Genomic DNA, 13,647 nt, shown 5'->3' with positions numbered 1-13,647 from the left:
CTATGATTAGGTAATTTAGAAACAATTTACCCTAACAAATGACTGAGCTCATTTTCCCTGCAACTTTTCAAGTTGACTTCGAGGTAAATATGCAGCACATTGGATAGCAGACCGGGGCTTTGTTTTAAACCCCTTCACGGTTCACAGTGCAGAGCACTTCACTCGCACAGTGATTATCAGATTGTGCGAGGAGATTGTCTGATGAAAAGTGACCGCTCGAAAACCCCAGATTGAGAGCAAATGATCCAGGCACTGCAGTGATGACCAGCCGGCCCAGATGAAGTAACTCCCGGTCCCTGGTGCACTAAACAAAACATTCAGCTTTCTCGCCATCTGACAATTGCCTCTGACCCTTGCAGCACCAGGATTTTAAATTAGCAGCAGGCATTTTTTAGGCTGAACATAAAAGGATTCATCTGATTAAAACTTTTGATGCCCAGCAATTTTCCCAGCACAATTAGCCGCGCAAGTGGAACTCTGCTGTTTGTTCAGCGAGGTAAAATTGTGGCATATCAAATCTATCAATAAACCCCTGGGAAAAGCTCACAGACTGGCTGCTGTGTGTTCCACTTACCATGTGTTAACCCTTCAGGGCGCCTTTCTTTCATGTTTCCTTTCCTTCCCCTGTTCATGGCACCTCATTGGCTAATTGCTGGCTGGAGGTGAACAATGAGTTGTACACCCAGTGCATTCTCTTATACTCAATTCCCAAGGTTTGGATGTGCCGGTGTTGGACTTGGGTGTACAAAGTTAAAAATCACACAACACCAGGTTATAGTCCAATAGGTTTATTTGGAAGCTCAAGCTTTCGGAGCGCTGCTCCTTCATCTGCTTGAGCTTCCAAATAAACCAGTTGGACTGAAACCTGATGTTGTGTGATTTTTAACTCCATTCCCAAATGTGAACTCATACAACTAGGATTAGAAGGCTATTTGAATCGGAGCAGTGTGACCATATTACCCTTCTCCCATGGTTTCAGGCTAACAAGTGATTGAGAACGCAATTCTTGGCTTTTTTTTCCCTCCTTCCCCATCCTCCCTGTCTCCCCTTAATCTTGTGATTTCAAAACATAATGCAGTCATCTGATCAGCATCACACATTGCTGCATTATCAGGTAGAACAGTTGCCACCTTGAGTTAGCTAAAAGTTAAAGACACGAAGTGCAATGTCCAGATGAGGAGGGGTGAGTCAGCTCTCTTCTGTCCTTTAGCTGACCACACCAAAGATTTTTACTTATTTTGTGCGAGCAGTGATATCACACACCTCATTGAAACTTAATCAAAAGTAAGGCTAATGCAATGAAAGAAAGTGGAATTTTATTACCTATTAGTCTTAAGAAAAGTAATAAAATGCAACGTCAAACACAGATACAAGGATGGTGCCTACAACGAAAAGGAAGGTCAAGAACAGACAGTTTAAAGGGTCGTTAGAGTCTTTAGTGTTAGATTTTACTCTGAGACTATAGTTGTTTCACCTATGCCTTGTTTCTTCAGCAGTGGTGGACTTTGTGCATATCCTTCAGCTCTCAGTTAATGGATGTTTTTTCCAGTTTCCCCTTTTACTGGGAGCTGATTTCCAGGAGGCAGAGGGAAGCAGAGAGGGAAAGAAAACCTTAATCCATGTTCCTTTTCTCTCTGTCTAAAAGTTGAAACAGTGAATATATTATAGTCCCATTTTTGGCTTCATTGTTAATTTTCAAGCTGGATCGTCTGTAAATTGCTTCATCCCAGTTGTGAAACTTACACAATGGTGCAAATCGACCGGGGAGAAAGTGAGGACTGCAGATGCAGGAGATCACAGCTGAAAATGGAAAAGCGCAGCAGGTCAGGCAGCATCCAAGGAGCAGGAGAATCGACGTTTCGGGCATGAGCTCTTTTTCGGGAATTGTAGAGGGAGGAAGAGAACTTCTTCAAGGAAGGCATCCTTGTAAGAGGATGCACAGTAGGTTAAAATCTTCTGGGAGAAAGTGAGGACTGCAGATGCTGGAGATCAGAGCTGAAAATGTGTTGCTGGAAAAGCGCAGCAGGTCAGGCAGCATCCAAGGAGCAGGAGAATCGACGTTTTGGGCATGAGCCCTTCTTCAGGAATTGACCAGGGCCTGTATATCATCGTCTCAATGCCTTTTGATAATCGTGTTAATTTTCACTCGGACTGATTCTTGTTCATTGATGGTTTCATGAGCTTAGCTGAACCTAGTCAAGTGGCCACATCAGTTATCTCCAGTCAAGTTATTTTAAAAAGCATTTTAGTCCATGAAAGATCTGAGCTATAAAAATCAGATGATGGAAGTCAGAAATTGATCGTCCATTTTTACCATTATCACATCTTAACACATTGTGATCCACTTCCTCTAGTACAAATTATTTGATTTTTAAGATCTAATTCCATACTGTATTATTCACATTGCTTCATCTGAATTATTAAATCATTCAACCTTTTAACAAATTGAAGCAACATAAAAATGGTCAGGTGCAGACTATTGGAGCTTCCTTCACTATGGTCAACAAAATCTTTCAAGTAATAAAGTGTGTCCCATAGTACAGGAGCATTATAAGCACAATTTGATTCTTAGGTAGACTGTTTAAGACTTTGTGAAAGGGGGACATCTTAAAGATGAAAAATTGGTTAGGAGGTAGCGAGACAGAGAGGCTTAGCATAGAATGGTACCACTAATGGCCCAGGCTGCCGAATGTGCCGCAACCCATATAGTAACAGTTAAAATCATGGATGCTCAAAAGGTCAAACTTAGGGGAGGCACAAGTATCTCAGATGATAGCGGTGTTAGAAAAGATATCAAAATGGAGGGGTGAGGCCATGGAGGAATTTGTAAACAAGAACGAGACATTTAACTTCAAGCTGTTGTTGAACTGGAAGCCAGTGTAGGCCAGTCAGCATAGAGCACAAAGCTGATAGATGTGAACAGGACTTGATGCAAGAAAGGTCATGACCATCAGAGTTTTGGGTGACCCCAAGGTTTATAAACAGAAGAAACATGGGAACCAGGAGTAGTTGAGATGGCCAAGTTTATCAGTAACAAAAACAAGGAGGAAGGGTTTCAGTATCAACTAAGTTGAGACAGGTATAGATTTGAGAAATGTTCCAGAGGTCTGAGTTAGCGGTCTTTGTGATGGCAAGAATACTTTGGCAAATGTTCACCTCAGATTTAAATATGACACCAAGATTGGAAATAATCTGCTGCAGCTCAGGGAGCTGTCACAGAGAGAGGTGGAGTTAATAGTTGGGGAATGAAGTTCCTAACAGGAACTAATGACATTGTTCCACATAATACCACATTAAGGGCAGCATGGTGGCTCAGTAGTCAGCACTGCTGCCTCACAGCACCAGGAACCCTGGCTTGATTCACACCTTGGGCGACTGTCTGTGTGGAGTTTGCACATTTTCCCCATGTCTGTGTGGCTTTCCTCCGGGTATTCCAGTTTCCCCCCACAGTCCAAAGATGTGCAGGTCAAGTGAATTGGCCGTGCTAAATTGTTCATAGAGTTAGGTGAATTAGTCAGGGGTTAATGTCGAGGAATGGGTTTGGGTGAGTTACTCTTCGGAGGGTCGCTGTCAACTGGTTAGGCCGAAGGGCCTGTTTTCACACTGTAGGAAATTTAATCTAATACAGGGGAAACTAGCCAATTAGAAACAAAATTGGCTTGAAGGTACCAGATACAGTGTGGTGGAAGAGGGTTCTTTTTCAGAATGGAGGCCTGGGACCAGTAATATGCCATAAGGATCGGTACGGGGTCCACTGCTTTTCATCATTTACATAAACGATTTGGATGTGAATATAGGAGATATGGTTAGTCAGTTTGCAGATGACATCAAAATTGATGGTGCAGTGGACAGCGAAAAAGTTACCTCAGAGTATAATGGGATCATGATCGGATGGGCCAATGGGTCGAGGAATGGCAGATGGAATTCAATTTAGATAAGTGTGAGGTGTTGCATTTTGGTAAGGCAAACCACGGCAGATTTTTGTACAGTTAATGGTAGGTTCCTGGGGAGTGTTGCTGAACAAAGAGACTTTCAAGTGCAGGTGCATTGTTCCTTGAAAGTGGAGTTCCATGTGGACAAGGTGGTGAAGAAGGCATTTGGCATGCTTACCTTCATTGGTCAGTGAGTTGAGTATAGGAGTTGGCATGTCATGTTGTGGCTGTGCAGACTGGAATACTGTCCAGTTCTAGTCACTAGAATGCTAAATTGGAGAGGGTACAGGAAAGATTTACAAGGATGGTGCTGGGACTGGAGGGTTTGAGCTATAGGGAGATGCTGAATAGGCTGGAGATTTTTTTCCCTGGAGGCTGAGGGGAGACCTTGCAGAGATGTATAAAATAATGGGGGGCATGGATAGGATGAATAGCCAAGGTCTTTTTCCTAAGGTTGAGGAAGTCCAAAACTAGAGGGCATAGGTTTAAGGTGAGAGAGAAAAGATTTAAAAGGGGCATAAGGGGTAACTTTTTCCTGCAGAGGGTGGTGTATGTATGAAACGAGCTGCCAGAGGAAGTGGTGGAGGCTGGTACAATTACAACATTTAAAAGGCACCTGGATGGATACATGAAAAGGAAGGGTTTCAAGGGATATAAGACAAATGCTAACAAATGGGACTAGGTCAGATTGGAATGCCTGGTCGGCACAGATGAGTCGTCTGTGCTGTACGACTCCATGACTCTATTATGTAGAACAACATCAAATTTTACTTTATTCAGCCCTTGGCTGTTTAAGTCTTTAATGCTGGGTGATTTCATAGAATTTCAAGCACAGGAATAGATCATTCAGGCGATCTGGTCTATGCTGGTGTTGAGGGCAGAGGTGGGTATTGCAAATGCTGGAGATTAGAGTTAAGATTAGAGTGGCGCAGGAAAATCGACATCTTGGGCAAAAGCCCTTCATCAGGAATTCTGGATGAAGGGCTTTTGCCTGAAACATTGATTTTCCTGCTCCTCGGATGCTGCCTGACCTGCTGTGCTTTTCCAGCACCACACTAATCTTGACTATGCTGGTGTTGAGACCTCTCACGAGTTTTCTCTCACTCCTCCATTTCATCTTTAGAGCATCTTTGTCTGTTTTTCTTTTTTTAATTTGTTCATGGGAAGTGGGAGTCAGCGGTTAGGCCAGCATTTTTTGTCCATCCCTAATTATTTAAGTAAGCCGCCATATTGAATTTTGCAGTCCCTGAGAGGTACTGCTGTTATTGATGTCTGTCATGTACTTGTTCAGCTTTCATTTCAGTGTGCCTGTGCTATTCACTTCAGCTGTTCCATGTTAAAGCAAATGCCACATTCTCACCTCTTTTTATTTCTTGAGTTAAAGAAGTTTATCCTGAAATCCTTCTGGAATTTATTTACATCAGTCTTGCATTTATCACCCTGTGTTTTGAACAATTGGAACAATATTTTTTCGAGCCAAACAAAAGCAACACACTGTGGACGCTGGAAATCTGAAACACAAACAGAGAACACTGGAGAAAGTCAGCAGAATCTGTGGAGAGAAATCAAGTGAATGTTCTGAGTTCTGAAGAACAATCATTTGGATTCAAAATGTTCACTGTTTCTTTCTCCACGTGCTGCTAGACCTGCTGAGTTTCTCCAGCATTCTCTGTGTTTCTATCAGTTTTGTTTCTATGTTTACTGAGAGAACTTAATTTTAAAGACTTCTATCAGAACTTCACCCTTTTCTAATGTAATGAAGATCATTACCCAGGAATTGCAATGGATAATGGGCCATTTGTTTCCAAACTAAACCAATTGGGTGCATTTAATAGGACGTTGAGCGATATTCACTTTTGAAGAGGTTTTGTTACAATTCTCGATTAAGGTTTGGAGATGATAATTGTTTTTACAGCCAGTGATACTTGTCCTTGCAGGTGTAAATACTGTGACAGGTCGTTCAGCATCTCTTCAAACCTGCAAAGGCACGTCCGCAACATCCACAACAAAGAGAAGCCGTTCAAATGTCATTTGTGTAACCGTTGCTTTGGGCAGCAAACCAACCTTGATCGCCACCTCAAGAAACACGAGAACGAGAGCATTCCAGGTAATTCACGATCTGCCTCTCACTGGAACGGTATCATAGAATCACCACAGTGCAGAAAGAGGCCAGTTGGCCCATCAAGACTGCACCCACACTCCAAAGAGCATCCCACCCTATTCCCCTTGGCCCCACACTTCCCACGACCAGTCCACCTAACCTGCCCATCTTCGGACTGTAGGTGGAAACACCTTAAACCTGTGCCCTCTACCCTGGGGAAAATACCTATCATTACTGGGAGTATGGCAATGAATTGAGAACTCAGCTACAAAGATTTGATGGTAATCATAGGATCCCAACAGTGCGGAAAGAGACGATTTGATCCATCGAGTCTGCACCAACTCTCTGAAGAGCATCACACCCAGACCCTGCCCTCCCATCCCAATCCATGTAAACCCACATTTACCCATGGAAACCCACGCAGACACGGGGAGAATATGTAAACTTTTGAGGCTGGAATCGAACCCGGGTCCTTGGTGCTGTGAGGCAGCAGAGCTAACCACTGAGCCAGCCCAGATCAGTACCATTTTTGAAACTTCCAGTTATGTTGTTGTTCTGGACATCCACAATCCGACTGTTCAAATTCAACCCGAACAGTTTGAGAAATCGAGTCCAGTTTGAAAAGAGGCAACCAAGACTGGAGATCTGAAACAAACACAGAGCGTGCTGGAGAAACTCAGCAGGTCTGGCAGCATATCTGGAGAGAGAGAGAGAGAGAGAGTTAAGTTTTGAGTCAATTAAGACTGCAGAAGGTGGAGATGATGCAGTGCAATCTGAACTAGAGTCATACTGAATTCAAAACGTTAACTCTTGTTTCTCTCCATAGATGCTGTCAGACCTGCTGAGTTTCTCCAGCAATCTCTGTGTTTGTCTCCATTTGAAACAATTCTGAAATAAAAAAAATAATGTCGACAACAGTCTCTGAGAAGCTGTCACCTTGTTGTTAAAGGCCAACTGGTTCACTCACCTCTTTCAGGGATGGGAACTAACATCTGACCTTGGCCCAGTCAGACTCCTGTCCCAGAACAACGTGACTAACTGTGACAAAAGAAAGATATTGAAAATGTTGGGAATCTAAAATAAAAACAGAAAGTCCTGGAACACTCAGCATGTCAGTCAGAATTTGTGATGAGAAGAGCAGATAGTTAATGTCTCAGATCTATGACTTTTTTAATTTCTGACCTCTCACCAGAACTGAGTTATTGCAAACACAGACCCGAAACATTAACTTCAATGTTTCTCTTCCCACAAATGCTGTCTGACCTGATGAGTGTATCTAGAATTTTCTGCTTTTCTTGTAGCTGGTCCAACTGACCTACCCCATTGAGTTATAAAGCCTTAAGCACACATTAAGAGACTCTTTAACTCACTCAAATCTTTATGTTACTGGGACAGGCAAAAACTAGATGAAAACCCCAAGGGCGATTTGGACATGTTGATTGAAACTAGTCTGGGAGAACATTGGAGTTGTAATATTATCTGATACCAGATCTCCATCCTAGGCAGCACCCACCTCATGTTGTGCACTGAAGCAACACTTACTAATGTCCAATGATGAGCAGGATAGATGGATTGGCCATGCTAAACTGCCCCATAATGTCCAGGGATATGTAGGTGAGGTGGATTAGCCGTGATAAGTGTGGGTTTATGTGGATTGGGATGGGTGGGCAGGGTCTGGGTGTGATGCTCTTCAGAGAGTGGGTGCAGACTCGATGGACTGAATGGTCTCATTCCGCACTGTTGGGATCCTATGATTACCATCAAATCTTTGTTGCTGAGTTCTCAATTCATTGCTGTACTCCCAGTAATGATAGGTATTTTCCCCAGGGTAGAGGGCACAGGTTTAAGGTGAGAGGGGTAAGATTTAACATGGGCCTGAGGGACAATGTTTTCACACAGAGAATGGTGTGTGTATGGAATGAGCTGCCAAATGAAGTGGGAGAAGAGGGTACAATTACAACATTTAAAAGACATCTGGACACCTTCACGGCTAGAGGGGCATGGGTCAAATGAAGGCAAATGAGCCTAGTTCAGTTAAGGAAATTTGGTTGGCATGAACTAGTCGGGCCAAAAGGCCTGTTTCCTTGCTGTATGCCTGTATGACCCTTTATGGATTTGTACAGAATCAGGAGTCTGACTGAACAACAACTTGTTTGGGGATGTTATTGTTGAAAAAATAGTGAGTGAATTTCAATGATTTATACAAAATGGTTCCTGTTTCCTGTTGACAGCTTCTGATATATTTCTCTCCCGTTTCAGTGAGCCAACATTCTGGGGTTTCATCCAACCACCTGGGCACCACCGCTTCTTCGCCGAACTCCGAGCTTGACAATACTGCACTTTTGGAGGAAAAGGAGGAGTCATACTTCTCCGAAATCCGGAATTTCATTGGAAACAATGACCTCAGCCAGGCGTCCAGTTCAGCTGACAAAAGGTGACCACAGTTTTTCCTGAAATAGGCCCCTCTGAGTACGTGTGAGGGAAAAGCAGAAGGCAGTTCTACAGAATTACACAGATATGTGCGAGAGATCCCTTCTGTGCTGAGGGCCAATGTTATTGTTTTGGGATTTCTTGCCATTTGCTGAATCTTCTTCCCACCCCATTCTCCCGTCACTAATCAACTGCAAACAAAGCCCGTTGAGTAAACTCAGACTTTTTAATCTATCGTGTTTGAATAAACTTGAGAATCCCATTCCTAAAAAGGAATGTACTGTGACACTTGTTGTAAAAATGAGAAGCAAGGACGAGACAAACAAGAGCTGGACACAGCAATAGAAGGCTTCACAGGGGACGGCTTTAGACCCACTTTGGGCTTAACGTTAAGACGTTCACCATCCATTGGAAAGACATGAACGTTCAATCCCACAGCTTTACCTCATTTATATATAAAAGTGTCTGTATGGCAGAAATAGCCAATCAGGATTCTGCAAGGAAGGGCAAAGGGATTGCTGAGGACAGGCTTTGGAGAAAGCATATCCATTATGTGGGGGTTGGGGGGGAGGGGGGCTCTCCTGGAGGATTTGGAGTGCTACCTCCAATCGCCACCCAACTAACCAACCAAGCCTGGTCAGGCACTACCATGGATTCTCTTGTGTTTTCCCATATGGTGGAGGAGGTCCACACGCTGCTGGCAAAATGACCAGCGAGGCAGGAAGAAGCCCTAACGTGGTGGTTTACGGAGCTCAGTTGGCTTCTGCCACCTTCTCCATTTTGGCTTTGGTGATGGCAGGTGATGGCCTCCCACACCCCCCCTCCCCAACTCCCTCCCCCACCCCACTCCCACTCCCAACCTCTGCCTTTATGGGCTAGTCGCCTCTCAGCCCATGAATGAGGAATAGTGCCACAATGCATTGTCCTCCTGGGGCATGGGGAGTAAGGGACATCCTGCTCAAAACGCACCTCCCCCTCCCCGCCCCACCACCACCACCTTCCAGCCATTACAAGGTCCCCTTCTGCACTGTGTCATTTATATGTTAAAGTTATACATAAAATATTGAGACAATACAGCAGTAAGTGTACAGATATCTCCTTTCAAACCGAAATCATAAAGATTTACAGTTAAACCTGCATGTCCCTTGTAGCAATACTCACTGCAAATGATCTGATTGCTTATCATATTGTGACCATTTACTGCAAGGAATGTGTTAAGCTGGAGCTATACTTTAATTGACTAAATCCTTTAAGGTTGCAAAGTAATTCCAGAGCCAGGTTTTGTCCTTTTCCTGTCTGTGGAGGAGGTACTGGTAAACTCTTCTCTGCTTTGAAGAAACCAGCAGAAAACATTTGGTTTTCTTCCTTTTATTTTGTTTTGAAACTCTTGAGTTGTGACCAACACAGGTTAGGTTGAGGATTTTGGAGTGTGTATTGGTCAGCCCTTTGTTGGCTGAGGGATAGTTATAAACTGCACTGTCCCTCACTACCTGCTGAGCTCACTCTGAAGTTGTTCTTGACAGAAATCCCCACAAGCCCTCCTTTTTACTTTTCTGACATTCACTGATACAGTAATTTAAAAGTGGGGGCATAAAAGCCTTTTCCCTCTTGTAACTTACACGTCAATTCACTTGCAATGTAGACCTGGACTCTTTCCTACAAAACAGACACACTGACATTTGATGGTGGACTTCTGTTGAATATGTATTCTCCAATAAACAGGCTTTTATTAGAAGCAGGTTCTGTTACTGAACATGAACCAATTGTATATATCAGTATAGAATGCCACCCATTAGATCGATTCATGGAGAAGAAATGCAGACAGGGAGACACTGCATCAGGAGTCTGACAGTGCATTAGTGTTATTTATTTTGTTTTCTGTCAGTTTTTGTTTTGCTGAATTCCAATCTTGCCAGAACCTCATAATGACAACAAATTACTTCATCATCGAATCAATTACTGTCACTTCTCATATTCTTATCCACAATACAGCTCACAGACAAGCTCTCTCCTTTGGGCTTCATTTCATAGGCGCTGTATTATCCAGTACTTCTTCCACCAGTTTCTGAAGTAGACGCAGGCTTGCATGGAGAAAGACAAAATAGTTTTCATTTGTGTTGCACTTTTCACACCCTTGGGAGGGTCCAAAGAGCTTTAGAAGTACTTTTGAAGTTACTGTTGCAATGTAAGTAACGTAGCAGCCAAGTTGTGCACACTGAGATCCCACAAATGATGACAACCAAATAAGTTGCTTTGCTGTTGTTGGATAAGTGATACATTTTGTTAAAGACACTGTGGAGAGCACCACCCTGCACTTATTCAAACAAAGAAGTGGTCATGAACTTCCATCAAGCAATGTTATACTGAGCTTCCCACATGGGGAACTGGGTGAGGTACTAGAAGCCCTCTCAACACCTGAGAAACTATATTCCAAAACAGGAGAGGAGGGCAAGGTGCATAAAGTTCTAGAAAAAAGGTAAATTTGCATTCTCTGTCCTCCTAAACAAAACGCTTTTTTCAGTAAATGGTATTAATCAGAATTCAGTCATATGTCCACCACCACTGACCTCTAGTGTCTTAAGCTATGTACTGCAACAGCATCAACTCGTTCATGAACATAACAAGCATATCAATTTGACAAGTGGCATCTTGTTACTGCATAAAATATTGAAATGAAATTCTAAGTTTATAATCAGTATTAGAATTAATATTAATTTTGATGTGGTAGTTTTCCTCTATTACTGTATAAATGTCTAAGGTTGGTATTTATGGCACGGAACTCCATTGTGCTATGAGTACATACTGGGAATCTAGGCACAAAGATTATCACACTAAAGTTGATTTTTTGTGCATTGATGGCTTCCCCTCCTCATCCCACATCATCTCTGCCCACTACACAGTGCATATGGTACATGATAGTGTCACTTGTGCACTTGTTGCTGCATTCTCATGGTATAGCATACTGTTAATTGAGACTGCCAATGTTCATCCAATCTGATCCTTATGTTCAGGGAAATATCTTGACCTTAGTTTGAGCTGGAAGTGCAACTAAGTCACAATCTACACATAAAAAGCTTCACCAGCTGCAATGTTTTTGGACAGACCGCTTAAATATGCTGCTGAAGTTACAGGTTCAAGGGGGGAGGCAATGGCCTAGTAGTATTATCACTGGGCTGTCAATCCAGAGACCCAGGTAATGTTCTGGATACCCAGGTTTGAATCCTACCATGGCAGATGGTGGAAGTTGAATTCAATGATGATCATGAATCGATTGTCGATTGTCGGAAAAACCTGTCTGGTTCACTAACAGCTGTTTAGAGAAGGAAACTGCCATCCTTACCTGGGTTGACCTACGTGTCACTCCAGACTCTCAGCAATGTGGCTGAGTCTTAACTGCCCTCTGGGCAATTAGGGAAGAGCAGTAAATGTTGTTTGGCCACAATGCCATATCCTGTGAATGATTAAAGGAAGAGTCAGATTAGATTACTTACGGTGTGGAAACAGGCCCTTTGGCCCAACAAGTCCACACTGACCCTCCGAAGAGCAACCCACCCAGACCCATTCCTCCACACCTACCCCTTCACCTAACTCTATGGACAATTTAGCATGGCCAATTCACTTGACCTGCACATCTTTGGACTGTGGGAGGAAACTGGAGTACCCAGAGAAAACCCACACAGACATGGGGAGAATGTGCAAACTCCACACAAACAGTTGCCTGAGGCAGGAATTGAACCCGGGTCTCTGGCACTGTGAGACAGCAGTGCTAACCACTGGATGAAGTGATCTGATGAAGTGTCACTGACCTGAGATATTTAGTCTGTTCCTGTCTCCACACATCCTGTCAGAGCTAGTGAATTTTTCTAGCATTTTCTGTTTTTATTTCAGAGTTTTGTTATTGTGAAGTGCTTTCAGATGTTAAGAAGGAATATGTTTAGAAGTAGCTAAGATATTTTCTTGTGAATAAATACACAAGAAGTGGCATTCAACTGAGAAATTCATTGTGAATCTCCCCCTTTTTATTTCCCCCAAGCATCAGTGCAGCCACATAAAGGGGGTCAAACATAAATAACCCCATCCCCTGAGAATTTGTTTTGTGTTAGCTTCAGCCAGATTTGCTCCTGTAGGGGATGATCCTGTGCTACAATTTATAAACTGTGTTTTTTTTTTATTTGGTCTGTGGTTGTGGTGTGGCACAGTTCATACACCTCCTTTACAAATACCCAGGTCTGAAAAATAAAATCTTTTGCCACAGAAATACAAATAAACTAGAGCTGACCCAGTTCATATATGAAAGAAAGAAGTTGTATTTATGTAATGACTTCCATGATTCCCCAAGAATTTTAGCCAATTAATACTTAGAATCCTAGTCACTGTTAGGCAGACAAATGCGTTTTGTACTATTACAATTTCAGCTGATGTCATTACTAGACAGGTCAGAAGTTTTGGTGCTAATGAGGTGGTCTTTCACTAAAACACATAGAAGCAATGTAACAGATTCAGGTTTCACAATAAAACAGAAGATTATTTTGCAAATGAAAGGAAGATAAACTATAATAAACCAAATTATTTACATATAAGACCAATTTAAAGATTGCAAACCATATAATAAAAGTTCAATCCTGTTAATCCTAAAAATAACTCAGTTATAATACTCACACCTAGAAAAATTATCTTCTCTTTCACGTTGATAAGTTTTAATTTAATGGTGGCTTAAATTCCTAATTTAGAGAATCTGATAGCATCTTGTCAGTGTCTTCGTTTAAGCTTAGAACTTGAATGAGCATAGACATTCTCAGCTTCAAATGACCCCTTCAGCGTTTTAACCTAACACTTCCAATCTGAAAATTTTAACTTAAATTCTTTACACTGAGGTAACATTTTTCTTGCAATTCTAAATTACCTCAATTTTTCAGTCACAACTGTTTAAGACATCCAAATTCAGTAAAGACTTCTGCAAAACTGCCCAAACTGAAACTAAAAGGTTTTCTTTCAAACTATAAATATTCCCCTAAACCTAAACAAAACTATTCCTGAATCTGCATCTGAAAACTCAATTCACTACACTGTTAACTTTGCTCACTGGTAAATCCCCAACTCCAGTACAGTCAAAACCCCATTACTCTACAGAGAGTCTCTTTCTCTAATATTGTGTTTTAAAAGAAATCATCACAGCTACAGAAA

General features: G+C 42.3%; 1 protein-coding gene across 8 annotated transcripts in view; it reads left to right on the top strand.

Moving 5' to 3' along the window:
• The window catches only part of prdm16 (PR domain containing 16), a 487,488-nt gene that overhangs the window by 454,457 nt on the left and 19,384 nt on the right, over positions 1 to 13,647 (top strand). For all 8 annotated transcript variants that reach the window (XM_060852365.1, XM_060852364.1, XM_060852363.1 and 5 more), the window contains 2 exons: positions 5,870 to 6,039; positions 8,293 to 8,467. In XM_060852365.1, the coding sequence (XP_060708348.1) occupies positions 5,870 to 6,039; positions 8,293 to 8,467 (345 nt within the window). The remainder of the gene's footprint in view (positions 1 to 5,869; positions 6,040 to 8,292; positions 8,468 to 13,647) is intronic.

Source organism: Hemiscyllium ocellatum, chromosome 37 (assembly GCF_020745735.1).
Source record: "Hemiscyllium ocellatum isolate sHemOce1 chromosome 37, sHemOce1.pat.X.cur, whole genome shotgun sequence".
Classification (NCBI taxonomy): Eukaryota; Metazoa; Chordata; class Chondrichthyes; order Orectolobiformes; family Hemiscylliidae; genus Hemiscyllium; species Hemiscyllium ocellatum.
Note: the sequence above shows the minus strand (reverse complement) of the source record. Positions and strands in the feature narration are given on the sequence as shown.